Genomic DNA, 17,925 nt, shown 5'->3' with positions numbered 1-17,925 from the left:
GTATCAGTCTGAATCAAATTATTCAAAAAGGAATATTAATCCTTACATCAGCTTGGAGTTTCTGTTAATTCTCTTATGCATCAAGGCAGAAAATACACAACAACACTGGTCAATGTACTGTACATAATTTGAAAATGAAAGACGTTAAAATAGTAGTTAGCAAAAGAATAATGTCAGTAAAATAACATAATGTATGTATTAGTGCTTGGGTTTCAGAAATGGGTTTCAGAATTGTGAAATTGGCATGCACAGCACCATTTGAATTTTGTGTTTAAACAGTTGGTTCTGATCAAGCAGTCCTATTGGTTGAGAGCTGGGTGTTATTAGCCATAACATAACGGCTAAGCGTTCCTTAGCAACGTTTATAAATAAAGTAGCACTCCTGGTCCGTTTTCGGGTTAGCCGGGTTGTTTAGCCGATAGGTGACAAGCTCATACAGGCTAGGCTCAGCCATGGCAATGCTCTATTCTCGGCGTCGAAGGACCATGAAAGAAAGGTGTAGTTCTAGCTGGTTTAAAGGGGGTTTTAGCACTGCCATGTGACACCGGTAAGAGTGTGGATGAAGGGGAGGACCACCAGGTTCTCATATTTTATGGTCATGGTTTATTTCTAAATACAAAACAGATAAAAGAATACATTAGATACAATTCAATATAATACACAAACATTACTAGTTCCATGATTACTGCATTGACACAATTCATCGATATAAATCTAGCAGTTACAATAACCAATGAATACAACTAAGGCAACAACAAGCATTATAGCAAATAGCAATAAACTAAGGCAACATGGTTAAAACTACAAGGCACAACACCATTATGGCAACTACACGGCAACACTTATTATGGCAACATCATTAGCAACAACTACAAAACACCAATAACAACAAACTTACATCATTGACGCATGACAAGGTTTATGGCCAGACAGGGCTCTGAAGGTGTTCTCTCTTGGGCTGCTGACAACAGAGTGTGGGCACAAGCAGTATTTATACACACCTGGCCCTGATTAGTCAATGAGTTGAGGTGTGATTTGTGAGTGCAGATGAGGGGTGGGGCCAACCATGATGATGGGCCAGGGGGCAGGGTTGCTGTTCAATATGACTTTTGTACAGCCGCCCCAAATACGCGAGTATTTACACATCTAAAGTCATATTGGCAATAGGAGTGGTACTGCCGCCCCGTGAGAACGAACTGGCTGGGGGGGGGCTCAGGCGGTGGCAGCTGAGGAGGGGCCTCAGACACTGGGGGGGGTTTGGGAGGCCTGGCTGCAGGAGGGGGAGGAGACTGAGGAGGCCTTACTGCAGGAGGAGACCCGGGCACCGGAGGTGGTGAAGAAGGCGGAGCCCTGGGTGCCGGAGGAGAGGCTGAAGGTGGAGGTGGAGTCCGGGGCGCCGAAGGCGAGGCGACTGGAGGAGGAGCCCGGGGCGCCGGGGACGAGGCGACTGGAGGAGGAGCCCGGGGCGCCGGGGACGAGGCGACTGGAGGAGGAGCCCGGGGCGCCGGGGACGAGGCGACTGGAGGAGGAGCCCGGGGCGCCGGGGACGAGGCGTCTGGAGGAGGAGCCCGGGGCGCCGGGGACGAGGCGTCTGGAGGAGGAGCCCGGGGCGCCGGGGACGAGGGGACTGGAGGAGGAGCCCGGGGCGCCGGGGACGAGGCAACTGGAGGAGGAGCCCGGGGCGCCGGGGACGAGGCGACTGGAGGAAGCTTGGGCGCAGGAGCCTGAGGAGGAGGCGGAGTCTTGGGCGCAGGAGCCTGAGGAGGAGGCGGAGCCTGAGGAGGAGGCGGAGTCTTGGGCGCAGGAGCCTGAGGAGGAGGCGGAGCCTTGGGAGCAGGAGCCTTGGGAGCAGGAGCCTTGGGAGCAAGTACAGGAGCCTTGGGAGCAGGAGCCTTGGGAGCCTTAGGAGCAGGAGCCTTGGGAGCAGGAGGCCTAGCTGCTGTAGGAGGAGGAGTAGGAGTCTTGCGAAGCGAGGCAGAAGGTGGCGCCCGGGGAACTGGAGGCGAGGCAGGAGTAGGCCTGGATGGTGGAGTAGAGGTCTTGGTGGGCCTGGTCTTGGATTCGTTTAATATGAGTTCATAAATCCTGTTGCTCTCCTCAAACCACTCGGTCCACTCCTGGTCCGTTTTCGGGTTAGCCGGGTTGTTTAGCCGATAGGTGACAAGCTCATACAGGCTAGGCTCAGCCATGGCAATGCTCTATTCTCGGCGTCGAAGGACCATGAAAGAAAGGTGTAGTTCTAGCTGGTTTAAAGGGGGTTTTAGCACTGCCATGTGACACCGGTAAGAGTGTGGATGAAGGGGAGGACCACCAGGTTCTCATATTTTATGGTCATGGTTTATTTCTAAATACAAAACAGATAAAAGAATACATTAGATACAATTCAATATAATACACAAACATTACTAGTTCCATGATTACTGCATTGACACAATTCATCGATATAAATCTAGCAGTTACAATAACCAATGAATACAACTAAGGCAACAACAAGCATTATAGCAAATAGCAATAAACTAAGGCAACATGGTTAAAACTACAAGGCACAACACCATTATGGCAACTACACGGCAACACTTATTATGGCAACATCATTAGCAACAACTACAAAACACCAATAACAACAAACTTACATCATTGACGCATGACAAGGTTTATGGCCAGACAGGGCTCTGAAGGTGTTCTCTCTTGGGCTGCTGACAACAGAGTGTGGGCACAAGCAGTATTTATACACACCTGGCCCTGATTAGTCAATGAGTTGAGGTGTGATTTGTGAGTGCAGATGAGGGGTGGGGCCAACCATGATGATGGGCCAGGGGGCAGGGTTGCTGTTCAATATGACTTTTGTACAGGCCTATAACTAATACAAAAATTGTGGTGTATTTATATAGAGCCTGAGCATTTATCCAATAAATATTCTACATTGAATTAACATTATATTCACCCATTGCCATACACTTTCACACAAATTGCAAAGGAAGCCATGCAATCAGGAGCAGTTAGGGCCTGGGTTCAGACTTCAGAACCATGCTCAAGGACCCTTTGACACAAAGCCAGTACGAGCCATGCAGGGATCAAGCCACGAGGCTTCAAATTCCTAGATGGCCTACTCATAGATAGCTCATGTTTTCTCCCCGGCGGGAGGTGCCAGTACTGCTCCCTTCCCATTGAGTACTGGTACCTGCCGCTGGGGGGTTTCCGGGTTGAATGGGAAAACATGGCACAGGCTAATAAGCGATTTAAACCGTTTTCCCAACCCCAACGTAAACTTTTTAGGTGCCGGTGTTCAGAAAATCATACTCTGGGAGAGTAGAATTACCTTTACTTTATAGATACGATGTTTCTAAAATGGTGATCTACCTCAGCGTGGAGGAATTCCACCGCAGCCGGCATATAGGGCCGTAGGACCTCATCTCGGAGCACAATAGTTCTACAGCAGAGGCTGAGTTTCTATATGGGGCACAATCCAGCTCTTTCTCAAATCATATGGGATATCATATACTGATATATGGTGAATCCATAACCCTACATCTAGGGTCTATCTTCCTGATATACTGATATATGGTGAATCCATAACCCTACATCTAGGGTCTATCTTCCATTAATTAGAGACTGTGAATACAATCCAATAATTATTTCTCACCGCGCCAGATGAACTATTACCTTACAAAATACCAATTACACATTGTCTCTACCTTCCCTGGCATATTTATTTCGGATGACGTTTTTAGTAAAAAGAATTAAACCAAAAGATAATAACTCTGGAGATGTCGTAGTGTTTGGAAGTCACTGGAAGCCTTACATTATTATAGTTCACAGATTGTGTGTTATGGTAACTTGTTACACAGCTTGGTTGAATACTTAAGTCTGATTGGTCAATCACTGAATTCAGCTGTGTGCTATTTCTGGATAATGACCACTCAATGACCAACTCACTAACAGACCGCTGTGTAATCAAAGGCTCAGGAGTACCACTGCTTGGATTTATGCTGTATCTATAGCCATGTAAACAAACACACATTGTTATTTACAACTAAAAGTTGCTCTCATGAATGCTTTTGAAAACATTTGAAGAGAGAAATAGACGATGCAGTAACCGAAAATTGATTCTATTTGATCAACACTTCCTTGTTTTCAGATGCGACCATGTTGTGCTCGTGGATAGCCAGCGCAACGCTTATGGAATACTTACATTGCTGTTGTTATATCATTTTCTCACTCCCCTCAGAATCTAACTCCCCTGTTCAAAGCTGGTGAATGGCAACCTGCCGACGCTAGTGAATGCTAACCTGCCGACGCTGGTGAATTCTAACCTGCCGATGCTGGTGAATGCTAACTTGGTGAATGCTAACCCTAAGGGTCGATTCATACTCCACTTTTAGAGCCTAGTTTATTTCAGTTCGGCTCTGTATAAACTATATGGCGTCATTCGAAGCTAACCCTACCCCCCCCCCCCCGATCCTCTGAATGAAAAAAAAGGTGTTCAGAAAGTGTTAAAATTATGTTTTTATGTGGCCACACCCACCTGTTCATTAAAGAGGTGGTGCCATAGTTTTGTACTTTTTCTGTTTTGTATGTGTCTATGAAGTTAACTTTACTCTATTAGACCACCGGGTGGGGTTGTAATGTGCTGATTTGTCTTCCCTGTGTATTTTTATTTACTTCCTGAAAGCTGAAAGCCTCTGAGTCAAAAGGCCCAGTCGAAAAACACAGAAATAATGACATCATATACTCATTCCCTCCCGATTTACCATTCACCCAACACTGTGGGTGTGGCTAACTTCAGCTGGGTCACCACCCACCTGACAACCTGGCATACTTAATTAACTGGTGGGGTGGCCACATGAAAACACAATTTTAACTATTTCTGTACACTTTTTTTTTCAAAAGTCTTCTTCCTAATATAATCATAATAAGTATACCTGGTTTTCACCTTAGCACCACCCACCTGAACCAGTCCCTTCGCCTCCTCCTACAAGGCCACACAAACACACACATGCGTTTGAGTTAGCCACGCCCACAGCTGAGGGGATGATTTTATGATGTCATTAAACTGGTGTATTTCAATTGGGCCTTTTGACGCAGAGGCTTTCAGGAAGAAACAAAAAATACACAGGGAAGACATATTTGCATATTATAACCACACCCAGGGGTCTATTAGAGTAATGTTAACTCCATAGACACATACAAAACAGACAAAGTACAAAATTAAGGTACCGCACCTCTTTAAAATAAACTTGCTTCACACCACATAACGATCATTCATTCATTCACCACATCTTTGCTAAAATATTCCACCTATAGCCTGGATAACAAGGAGCCTCATCTATAATGTATACACAGTCAAGACCAGTCTCACAGACAGCAGTGATCTCACGTCGCAAGGCAACTCATGTTAACACTAACATCAAGTGACTTTATTCACCTCTAAAAGCTTTGACTAAGACTAATTAGGTCGTAGGACCAGGAGTCACACAACAGAACAGCGTTGTTTAGTTTAACATGGACGCCAACTAAAATGTTTACATATCAATGATGCAAACCAGACCTCGAGGGGCAGGTTTAAAGGCAGTGTCCATTGGAGAGGATTATTTTGGTAAAGGTCTTCCATTAAGAATTGCATGACTAATATTTCCCTCCTATAGACAGGTTTTTTCATCAACCATGAACATAAAAGCAAGATGATTTGAGTTATTTTGAAAGGGCTACTGTGTTAAGAATCTGAATTACACATAATCAGAACAAAACAGTTTGCTATAATTTTAATACAATTTTAAACCTTGACAAAAGGTTTATTTAAAAGGGTTTATTTCCTTGAATCTAATTTATTTAATTTTAAAAACAAATGTCTGCATGCCTAACCTTACAATCTATTTTACATGGTAAAACCATGAGTGTTACTTAAAACTCAATATACTTAGCTGACCGGGGTCCCCCAGGGACAGTTGGCACCCTCCTTTGAACCCAAATCTATTTTTACTTAATATTCCCCTAGTATTACACACCCAGGCCAGAATAGGGATCCTAGGTGCAAAGTGTTGTGTCTGACCTCACTTTTGTCTCACATCTCTTGTACCCTGCTATGATTATGTCACAAAACTGTTCCTGAGTGTTCAACTCTACCTCAAATAGACCTTTTTTCATATAGCCTAGGCCTATATATTTTACATGAAATTCTAGGGTATACCAACAGCATAAATGAATGACAAATTGGATTTGGGATTGGAGAGTTATGGGACTGGGCTGGGGGACTATGCAATCATTTTTGTCCAGCTTCTTTAAATTTAGGCTAATCTCATAATTGATAAAGAGCCATTCATTCCATTCAGAAATATTATCAGGCCAGTTAAACTGACAAAACTATTGGCAATGCCAAATCTTCTTCTTCCTTTGCGGCATGCTTTATGGTCGGGGTGTGGGTAACCCCAGATGGCATTGTTTATAACAGGCAGCATTCTCATGGTTCAAATATAGGGTCCTGCAAGCAGCTGCCGCCTGCCGGTAAAAAGGGGATGAGACTAATCACTGTTGTCATGTCTGCCAAACAACTGGCAATATGCCTTGCTGTTGTAGCAAAAACTAATTTAACACCACAAAGTAGCCTAAAACTATAATTTCAATTGAAATCAAAGGTCGCGTTCAGAGAAATGTATAGCTATCATTTGGCCTGTCTATATGAGCCTATCTCTTTTCTTTTTAACAGTGTCCATTCTGCCCAATAATTTAACTGGCCATCTCTAGGGTGAACCAACCTGACAAAGCCCGCATATGAGCTAATTGGGTCTAGCCAATAAATGGTCTCCCAAGAGGCCTCAAGTAGCCTCGGCTAGGTTATGCGTGTGTGGATGGTGATGATGACTTATTGGCTGTGCGCGCAGTGCATCAGCATTGTGCGCAGGACGCGCAGGACTGCCTTCAACAAAAAGATGACTTAACGGCGCTTGCATGTGAAACAAGAGGCTCGCAGTGAGAGGCTGCTGGAAGATGTCAGTGGCAGTGAAAGTATCTGGACCGTCAAAATTAAAGACAAAATGTGCTGCGCGCATGTGGAAGGTATTTCCTCATCTTTTCCTCTGTCTTTCACTGGTCGGCTATGCAGCCTTGGGAGCGTTACTTTTCAGTTATCTGGAAGGAGACGGAGATACCGCCAATGAAGAGCAATACCACCGCTTCTTGGGAGAAATCGTCACCTCCGTCCAGGACAAAACCCGTAAGTCGCCAAGCCCAATAGACTTTAACATGTAGCCTAATATAACAGTGGTGGGGGGAAAAAAGTACTCAAATGTTTTACTTAAGTAAAAGTATCAATAGGCCTACTGCAATTTAGAATATAGACTAATAGGCCTACTCTGTTACATCTAGTAAAAGTCCAGAATTAAAAATGTAGTCTACTTGCAAAAAGTATTGGCATCAAATTAAAATGTACTTAGATTAGAAGGCCTACCAAAAGTAAAGTATTCACTATGCAGAATGTCCCATTTAAAGTTTTCAAATGTTTAAAAAAATCTTTTGAAAACAGCAGATCTACAAGCTCACAATGCGGGGCAATGCTATTTTCCAATGGTCCAAAATGTAGTAGTTCATCATAATCAAAATAGCCTAATTAAAGTTTTCAAATGGGCCTAAATGTATAGTGGAGTAAAAGTACAATATTTGGATTCGAGATGTATTGGAATAGAAGTAAAAGTATTGGAAATACTCAAGTAAAGTACAAATACCTACAAAAGGGGGGAAACCACCCATCTTCAAAATTGAACCATGTCATTAAGAGAAGTCCCCCCCCCCCCCCCCCCTTCTATGTTGCCTAGAACTGGAGGATTGATTTTGGAGTTTGTATTCAAGTACACCGGTGTGATGTCAACATGGTGTTTATTTGTGTTCATTTGTTTATTATTGTGATGTTGTATCTGCTTATTGTAAATCGCTTTGGATTAAAAGCGTCTGCTAAATGCCTAAACTGTAAACTGTAAACTGATGGTGTACTTTACAATACAAACCCCAAAATCAATCCTCCAGTTCTAGGCAACACAGAAGGGGGGAACTTTATTTTATTTTATTTCCACACAACTCCTCTAAGGTATATTAATGACATATTTCAATACTGAAAATGTGTGGTTTTCCCCCCTTTCCCCCCACTTAAGTAAATGTACTTTACGCCACAGCATATACTTGAATTATATTAGGGATGTTGTTCTGACATATAGGCTATAGGCTGAAGTTAGTTTATCAAACTTTGTTTTGCTGAATTGCTGTAGCCTATCCTTGCCCTCTGCCCTCATATGCACCTCTTATAATTTCAGAAAACATATCCTATTCACGTCAAAACATAGTGGATGATGTAAAGGCCTACATCGGAGAATACTTCAAGCCCAAGTGGCTTCAGAGCCCACAGCGGTGGTCCTTCACAGGTTCAATGTTCTTCTGTTGCACTGTATTCACCACAGTTGGTAAGTAGGCTATACACAACATGGGTTGAAAGATGATGTAGCCTAGACCTACCGTAGCTACGACCTTTTAAATGCCCTAGTTATATACCGGTAGGCTGTAATAGACTCCTTTTTCTTAATTTCAATTAGGCTTCTTTGTTGAAAACTACTAGTGGCTATTATTTAATTTAATAAGCCATTTTCCTTCACTTTAACATCTCAATTAAATTAGTTATTTTTCCATTAAAATAGCCTGTTGACATGAATCTAGGCGTATAGGCTATTTCGTAGTCAGCCAAACTAGGCTATTACGCACAGTAAACGAAAAGCCTCTGGCTGCATGCTGCCTGTGGTTTGGGGCTCGTCTTGCACTTTGGGCCTAATGACTGTGTGCTCAGCTGTGTGATTGCATTGATGTTACCAGGCACTAAAGATACTTGCAGCATCCTCCTCCTATAACAGCCAGTCAACCATCCATAATAACCCAGTTGACTATGGGACAACCTGATTTTTTTAAATTATTATCCACCAGCCGAAAGGCATGGGAGAGACTATGTTTTCGCCTCCGTCCGTCCGTCCGTCCGTCCGTCCGTCCGTCCGTCCGTCCGTCCGTCCGTTCGTCCGTCCGTGTGTCCGTGCGTCCGTCTGTCCGTCCGTCCGTTTGTTACCAGTGAATCTCCGGCGCCGTTGGCCCTGTCGCTGACAAACTGTGCACACACACTCCCTGGATACCAATTCAGAACCTCTGCCCCTCATTTTTCACACAGGCCTGTTACTAGCGCCAACCGGAGGCCGATTAATGCAAAACGTACCAGTACTCCTACAGATTTTGTCCAAAAATCACGCGAATCGGTACAAAGTATCTCTACAGTCATGTGATCAACATGGATCTGTTCGATTTTCCATATTTCATCCTGATTGGCTAAAACTGTCTTCCAAAGTTTGCAGGATTGGTCCGTTTTGAATAAAATAACTGAAATCATGAACGTAGTTGGTGAAATTGTGCATGCACATTCCCAATTGGCAGAGGAAAACATGCCACTTAAAAAAAGGAAAAATCTTTGCCCTGCATGTTTCATATCTGCCTTTTATAGTGCCACCAGGAGGCCGACTTATGCATGCAAATCAGTACAAAGTATCTCTATAGTCAAGTGATCAAGACGGATCTGTCCGATATTTCATATTCCATCCTAATTGGCTAACATTGGCTTCCAAAGTTTGCAGGATTGGTCCATTTTGAACAAAATTACTTAAATCATGAACGCAGCTTGTGATTATAGAGACATTCTGCATGCACATTCCCACTAAGTCAAGGAACAAATGCCACTCTTTTCACATTGGCCTGTTATAGCGCCACCAACAGGTCGACTTTTGCCAAACACATTTTTGGAACAAAATGCCTCAAATCATTCATGCAGCGTCACATTGTCGTTAAAGGCCGAAGAAGACATTGGACCCTTTTCACATTTAGCACCACCAGGACCTACCAGACCTGGTGGAGACCTGTGCTCGGAAGTGCTTCTTGTTTTTAATATTATTATTTATTGACTACATCACGGTATCCTTCAATCTGCTGAAATATAATGAAATATAATGTCCAGTCCAGATCTATTTCCCTTTCCGACATAGGACAAAATACGAGTTTCCCCTCAGTAATTAATAATCGGATAGCATGCAGCGTTTCACTTCCAGTATGCTCTGGATTGCAAAATAATCTTTTTACCTTGGTAAAGGTGAGCAATGTTCAGTAGAAATGGCTATCCTTTTCCATGTTTATTGTCTCCACCAGCCGAAGGCATGGGGGAGAGTATGTTTTCGCCCCTGTCCATCCGTGCGTCCGTCCGCCTGTCCGTCTGTTACCAGCCAATCTCCAGCACCGTTGGCCTGGTTGCTGCCAAACTGTGCACACCCACTCCCTAGATACCAATTCAGAACCTCTGCCCCAAATTTTCACCTGGGCCACCAGGGGTCTGATTTTTGCAAAACTAACTTTTGGCCAGTACTCCTACAGATTTTGTCCAAAAACCACACAAATCAGTAGACAGTATCTCTACAGTCATGTGATCGACACAGACCTGTCCGATCTTCCATATTCCATCCTGATTGGTTAAAACTGGCTTCCAGGATTTGAGTTTGCATGATTGGTCCGCTTTGAATAACATACCTTAAATCATGAACGCAGTGTGCGATTTTGGTGAAATTAAGGAACAAATGCCACTCTTTTCACATTGGCCTGTTATAGCATCACCAGCTAACCTCGCCTACCAGGCTTTCTGGGGGAAAGCCTGGTGTTCGTTCACTACAGGCCGTTTGGTTTCCGCCCAGAGCGCGGAAACCACTAGAAGAAGCGGCATCGCTTTGATTTGATTCCCCTCGTTTGTTTCCCCAATCCCTATTAAAATGCTCGAGTAGCCTAGTGTAGTCTTGCCAGTCGCTAAAAGTTGGACTAAAAGATGCATATACCAAACAAATTTTTCAAAAGCAAAACTACTCCGCATCAAGGAGTTTATTAGGTAGGCCCTAAAAGTGTGTCCTTGAGCGCAGGGGAATATTTTGGGTTAAAACTGAATCCGGTTTGATCTTTCCGGCAAATTGTAGTCATTTGAGTACTACAACATGACATTTTTTGGTTTCCGCTCCAGACCGGTTACAAACCCGAAAAGTGAAGTGATCCCAGACTACCACCAGCAGGTCCACTTTTGCCAAACTAATATTTGGAACAAAATGCCTCGAATCATGCATGTAGCGTCACATTGCCGTTAAAGGCAAGAAGACATGGCACCCTTTTCCCATTTAGCGTCACCAGGACCTATCTGACCTGGTGGAGACCTGTGCTCGGAGGAGCACTGCTTCTAGTTGATTTTTCTTTTGGAGTGGTGCTCCTGGAAGGAGCTGAGCTCCAACATCTGGCTTTGTCCGGGCTCTTAAGCGTGGCCTACATCTGGCCCACATCTTGGCCCAAAGCACTCAAAATTTGTTGTGCGACCCCAAAACTGTCCGGGCTCTGAAGCGCTGCCTACATCTGGCCAGGGGCATAGTTCTGACGATTTAAAATGACTCCAATACGGAACTAAAACTTCCTATGATTGGCCGCTAGTTGCGCTGTTTTCCCCCCCGGCCGATCGCAAAAAGAATTGCCCACCATTGGATCCCATTAATTTTCCCCTTTCGTTTTCTAACCTTAATTAACATTTTCATGAATACTGTATGGTTCCTATCGCTAGTTAAAATTGCCTTTCAATCACCATCATATTCTTTTTGTCGAAATGTGGTCTAATGTATTTTAAAATAAATGATAAAGTTGCGGGGGGGGCGTGGCCAACTAAACTAATACCAGCCGGCTGTGTTCTTCTTCGTGTGCTGTATTTCGGGAGGCTCCGACCACATTCTCCCATGTATCCCTGCGTTGCACGTGACTGTTGGCAGCCAATAGCATCTCTGATGCTTTTACAATTCTATGATGGCGACACCCATTCCAAGGGGTAGAAAGGGCCATTTGCGCTGCATAGAAACCAATGGCTTCGCTTCGTCCATATTTTTCTACAGTCTATGCATCTGGCCTACATCTTGGCACAAAGCCCTTAACGTTTGTTGTACGCCCAGGGTCACATTGGCCAAGCTCTGCGGGACGCTTAGTGAAATGAACTTATAAATAGCACCTCTCACTTCACACTAGGTGTGATCAGACTCTGTCTCCTCAGTGGCTTGAGCAATTGATCTCAACTTGCACACATAGGCATTGACCATTAGCATATGCACACAACACAGACACAACCACATCGCCTGGTTTTCACTTTCCCAAAATGTGAGCTGTTTATTTGCGTTTTCGTGTCAACACCGGAGATCGGCATGGTTACAGTTCTCTGTCGCCTGCAGGGCTAACTTTTATAGCACCACCATGAGGCCAATGTATGTCATACTCCTTTTTTGACAGTACAGATTTTGTCAAAAGATCACGAACATCGGTAGACAGTATCTCTACAGTCATGTGATCGAGACGGATCTGTCCGATTTTCCATATTCCATCCTGATTGGCTGAGATTGGCTTCCAAAGTTTGTAAGATTGGTCAGTTTTGAACAAAATGTCTCAAATCATGAACACAGCGTGCAAGTTTTGTGAAATTGTGCACGCACATTCCCACTAGGCTGAGGAAGAAATGCCACATCAAAAATTTCAAATCATCCCCATGGTGGCGCTATAACAGGCCAATTTGTGTTTTTACCTATAACTCCACCGATCACTGTCAAACTTTGTACGCGCACTCCCTAGAGGCCAAAGAAAAACCTTTCACTGCATTTTTCACATCAGCCTTTTATAGCGCCACCTTTGGGCCGACTGATATTCTGATATTTCATATTCCATCCTGATTGGCTAATATTAGATTCCAAAGTTTGCAGGATTGCTCCGTTTTTGAACAAAATGGCTCAAATCATCAACGCAGCTTCTTCCCACTATGTCAAGGAACAAATGCTACCCTTTTCACATTGGCCTGTTATAGTGCCACCAGCAGGTAGACTTTAGCAAAACACATTTTTGGAACACAATGCCTCAATGCAGGCAGCGTCCGATTGCCATGAAAGGTGAAGAACATATGCCACCCTTTTTACATTGGCCTATTATACAGTACCACCACCAGGACGCCTGGCCTGGTGGAGACCTGTGCTCGGAAGAGCACTGCTTCTAGTTATTTATGTTTTAGCTTGGTTAAACATAATAACTAAAAGTGAGGAGTGGCTGCCTTTGCTCTTATAGCTGTTGTATTTCTCATTGTCTGCAGACAGCTGTTAGTCCGGCTGCCAACAGGCTTTTACTGGCTTAATGACATTAAGGTATATCGTTTTTTTTATTGGCCTAAAAGGTTGTATATATATATACATTCATGAAACCACCTGCTGACTGCCTGTCAACATTGAGCATTTTTTTCTATAGGGGTTATTAGGCCCATCCACTCACTATACTATAAAGGACAAAATACCCCCCAAAAAATCTGCTTTAAGTAGCATGTGAGGGGTCAAACTATATATATTTTTTTAATTATTCTGAATCCATTGCAAGCATTGGTTTTGCATGAAAAACATTCCTTGGCATAAAAATGCACCCCACAACATTGTGAAAAGTGATGACTCATCACTAATCCATAGCTGTTTTAGCCCAAGGAATGTTTTCCATGCCAAACAAAGGCTTGCAATGGATTCAGAATAATTAAAAACCCTAGTTTGACCCCTCACATGCTACTTTAAAGCAGTTGTTGGGGGTATTTAGATCTACAAACACTTGCACTTGTTCAGACCTGTAATTAATTGCTCTGTTGATCTCTTCCTTTTGGGTATTGTGCACACTGTGCGTGTATAGCTACCTGTGAATTGTAAACTAGTTTTTTTATTTAGTGTACATTTTGTATTTTTGGAGTTCTTAGGTATCTGTTTGTGTATCATGGATGTTCTATTTTTGTTGTGATGTCTTGTATGTAAGCAAGGATTGTGTAATGTTTTATTTCTGCCTCTTGGCCAGGTCACACTCGAAAAAGAGATTATGTCTCAATGTGTTTTTATCTGGTTAAATAAAGGTTAAATAAAATAAATAAATATTTCTTTCCTTTATAGTATAGTGTATATTGGATAGGCCCAAACTTATACCCCCTATAAAAAAAATTGCTCAATGCTGACAGGCGGCCAGCAGGTGGTTTCATGATTGTATATATATAGACAACATTTTGGGCCAATAAAAAAACTATATACCTTAATGTCATACTTAAGCCATTAAAAGCCTGTTGGCAGCCGGACTATGTTGTAGGATGGTTGGGATTAGCTGTGCTGCAGGGCCACAGTGGTACTAGTGCCCGCTTCTTGCCAGTCCCTGTGGGTCTACAGGCTCATACCAGACTGATGATAAGTAAACATTTACCAGGAATAACAGTTAATAACATTTTCCATTCAATCCAGGACCTCATTATTAGACTCAGACAGAAATTAGTTTCAAGCACCTCTAGAGGTGTTTCTGTCAGTTAGTGGCGTAGTCGAGGACATGAATAAACACACAGCAGTGGCTCAGGGGTAGAGTTACCGTCTTAGTACATGGAGGCGAGGGTAATTCCCGAAGAGTTCCCAGTTCGACCCTGGGCTACCCCAGAGTTAGTGTCAAAGTGTCCTTGAGCAAGACTCTGAACCCCTAGTTGCTTCTGGTGTGCAGGTTGGTGCCTGGCATGGTTTCCTCCGCCATCAGTGTATGAATGTTTGCGTGAATGTAATGCACAATCTCTGTAAAGCGCCTTGGATAAAGGCGCTATATAAATGCACCATTTACCACACTTATTTTGATTATTATTTTCATGGCTCTTCAACAAACTGGTTGTCCAGTGGTGGTCTCCCGACTTTGAGAGACAGCCCTGATTGTTGATGCAAGTCAGTCCTCCCAGCAGGCCATCCCACAATGCGTCATGCAGTGTATATGCCACCAGCCGCACCATTGTCTACTTTACTTCTTCTTCCTCATCTCTATCTCTGTTAATGTTTAGACAGTTTGAATTGTGTTGAGGGAAGTTGTCAAGAACTTTTCCATCTAAACTCACTGTATAGTTGGTGTTAAAGTTTAGACCGTTTGAATTGTGGGAAGTTAATTAATGGTGTTTACTCTATACAGTCTACACATCTACACTAGAGTCAACTGCAACCCACACAAGTTATAGTATGTTATATATTGATTTATTGTATTATTATTTCCTTGACAGTGCCGTTGTATTGTGTTGATTTATATTATGACTGTGCTGTGCTAGGGAATATGCAGCACATGCTTTATGAAACACTTAGTATTTCTGATGAAGAATCATCCCATCATCTATCATTTATAAGCCCTTTCAAACATCTGAAGCTTCAGTAGTGCCTGCCTGCAAGTAACAATCAGTATGTAGACATGTCACAAAGCCAGACCTTGTTCATGTCAGAATCTAGCAACTGTCTGTAGGCTATTTGCAGTAAGCCATAAATCAGCCTCCAGTTAACCTAGATAAAATGTCATTAAAGATTCTTTACATACTGTTTGCAATGCGTTGTTAGTTTATTTATGACTTATTCTAACCACTTTTAACCTAGTGTTTCTGTTTTTGGCATGTCATTATAGGACAAATTATAGGAGCAACTAAGCTTTGCTATTTTTTGTGAATGCCAGCAATTATGAAATTAGTCATACTGTTTACAATTCTTATTTTTATAAACATTAGATTGAAAAAGTAACCAGAAGATCTAGAAATTCATAAACAAAGATTGTAATAGAGGCACTTATTTGATTCTGATTTCTGATTTTGAATTTAAGCTCCTAAATATTATATCAAATCTATATTAAATATATGTATATCTTACTGGCAGAGTTGTGTCTCTATGTTGTTGATATGAGTAGTGTAACAACCATAAGGAGATCTTTACTCTGATAACACATGGTTAAAGGAAGCAAGCTAATAACTAAAAGCTAATGGCTAATGGCTGGTCAGCCACATGAAGGTCACAAATCACTTAACGGAAAACACTCTGAGAGCAGAATGCTTTTTCACATCACCACAATTAGTGGCTGTTTGAGGTTGTGGCAGCCATATTGTGTAATATCATCCCTGTATATTGCATTATTGCTATCTCATATGGGGCATCTAAATGGTGTACTGCCTAGCTGGTAAATTGTGTTTATATATATATATATATATATATATATATATATATATATATATATATATATATATATATATATATATATATATATATATATGTGGTGTGTGTGTGTGTGTGTGTGTGTGTGTGTGTGTGTGTGTGTGTGTGTGTGTGTGTGTGTGTGTGTGTGTGTGTGTGTGTGTGTATATATATATATATATATAGGCCTACTAAACCTGAAATGGTTTGTGATGCTCAGAAATTGCCAATAGATGGCAGCAATGCAGCATATTGGAGATCATTGCCTTATGCATATTTCCTTTATGTAATTGTGTGCACATTTGACATATTTATAAACATTTTTGTCTCCAATAGTGAGAAAGATTTGTATCAATTAGTTTTAAAAAGTATAGGTGATTTTGGGCCTTATAGACAGTCCTAACATTAACTGAGCTTGTTATCTCTGGTTGCAGGTTATGGGGAGATCTACCCAGTGACGCTACCTGGTAAGGTGGCGTGTATCTTGTATGCCATGGTGGGCATCCCCCTGATGCTTCTGGTTATCAGTGACGTAGGAGACATTCTTGCTGTGTTGATGTCAACAACCTACCTCCGCCTCCACAAAGTCTGTAAAAGCCTCTGCTACCGTAAGTGGTCCCCACGAAGGGCCCAAGACAAGGCAGCAAGCTCAATCCAGCAGTCTCTGCAAGAAGGCACATTTCTCTTCAGTCACGACGTGGTGGTTGGTGAACCCATGGACATCCGGGAGGTGCTCCACAGCCAGGCAGATGTGAAGAGAAAGTCAACGCAACTCCGTAACAACACTGATATCTTTGAAAAGATTCTTGCCAGGGAGAACTTCACCAGAAAAGGTCCACTGCTCAGGAGTCTCTCCTGCCCAGAGTTAGACCGCATGCCGCCACCACCCGATAAACACACCATCTGGGACTTCACAGGTATAGGGTGTGACATGGAACAGCTGAATGTACCTTTTGTGCTGATTCTCATCGTGGTATTCGCCTACATTTCCTTTGTTGGACTGATTCTACCCATTTGGGAAACAGAGTTTGATGATTTTGACTCCTATTATTTCTGTTTCATAACACTCACTACTATTGGGTTTGGTGACATTGTGCCCAAACACCCAAATTACTTCATGCTTACCTCACTCTTCATCATCATTGGCATGGCCATCATGTCTATGGCTATCAAGCTGGGCCAGTCTCGCATTGTCAGCTGCTACCGACAGTGTATGCGCTTTGTCAGCAGGGGCCATGTGGTGACCTTTGAAAATGAAGAAAATGATTAAGTCTCCAAGGGTGTCTATTTGTTGCCACAGACTTGCAAAGTCCTCAAAGTTCAGGTCAAACAAGCCCCAAGATGAGTGTCAGTGGGCTGTAAGGAGGGAGATCTGTGAACATTGTCCTGCTTGTTGTCTCTAGTTTTAATAGCGTTTGTGGAATATAAATTATGCATGTGGCCAAAGCTTTTGTCCAGTAGAACTGAACTGCCTGAAGGTATTTCTTCAAACTTTCAGTTTACTACACTGGTTGAAGCTGTACAATGTTATCAGCTATGCACTATGGTACTAAAACTGCTTTCAGTTTAGTGTTGAGTGGTAAGATTTCGTCCTCACATTGCACAAATTTTGAATTTTACTGTGTGCCAACCTTTTGAATGTTTGGATTACAATGCAAGTATTCATGTACTGTATACATTTTTATTTCATAAAGCAAAGTCTAGCAAAAGGAATGCAAGATGCGGACACAATAATTACATTTGATATTAGTTGAATGATGTGTGTAGTGTGTTGGTGTTTAATTGGATGTGTGGACTTCACAGCAGTTTACTGCACTATCAGCTA

General features: G+C 42.6%; 1 protein-coding gene across 1 annotated transcript; it reads left to right on the top strand.

Annotated features, from left to right (window-relative positions):
* Window positions 1–7,044: 7,044 nt before the first annotated feature.
* Window positions 7,045–17,370, top strand: kcnk18 (potassium channel, subfamily K, member 18; the record flags this gene model as incomplete). Its single annotated transcript, XM_080740727.1, has 3 exons — window positions 7,045–7,210; window positions 8,301–8,447; window positions 16,535–17,370. 3 exons carry the CDS (start codon window positions 7,045–7,047, stop codon window positions 17,368–17,370), a joined length of 1,149 nt encoding a protein of 382 aa, XP_080596853.1.
* Window positions 17,371–17,925: the final 555 nt, after the last annotated feature.

This window comes from Nannobrachium achirus, assembly GCF_963921795.1.
Source record: "Nannobrachium achirus genome assembly, chromosome: 13".
Lineage (NCBI taxonomy): Eukaryota > Metazoa > Chordata > Actinopteri > Myctophiformes > Myctophidae > Nannobrachium > Nannobrachium achirus.
Note: the sequence above shows the minus strand (reverse complement) of the source record. Positions and strands in the feature narration are given on the sequence as shown.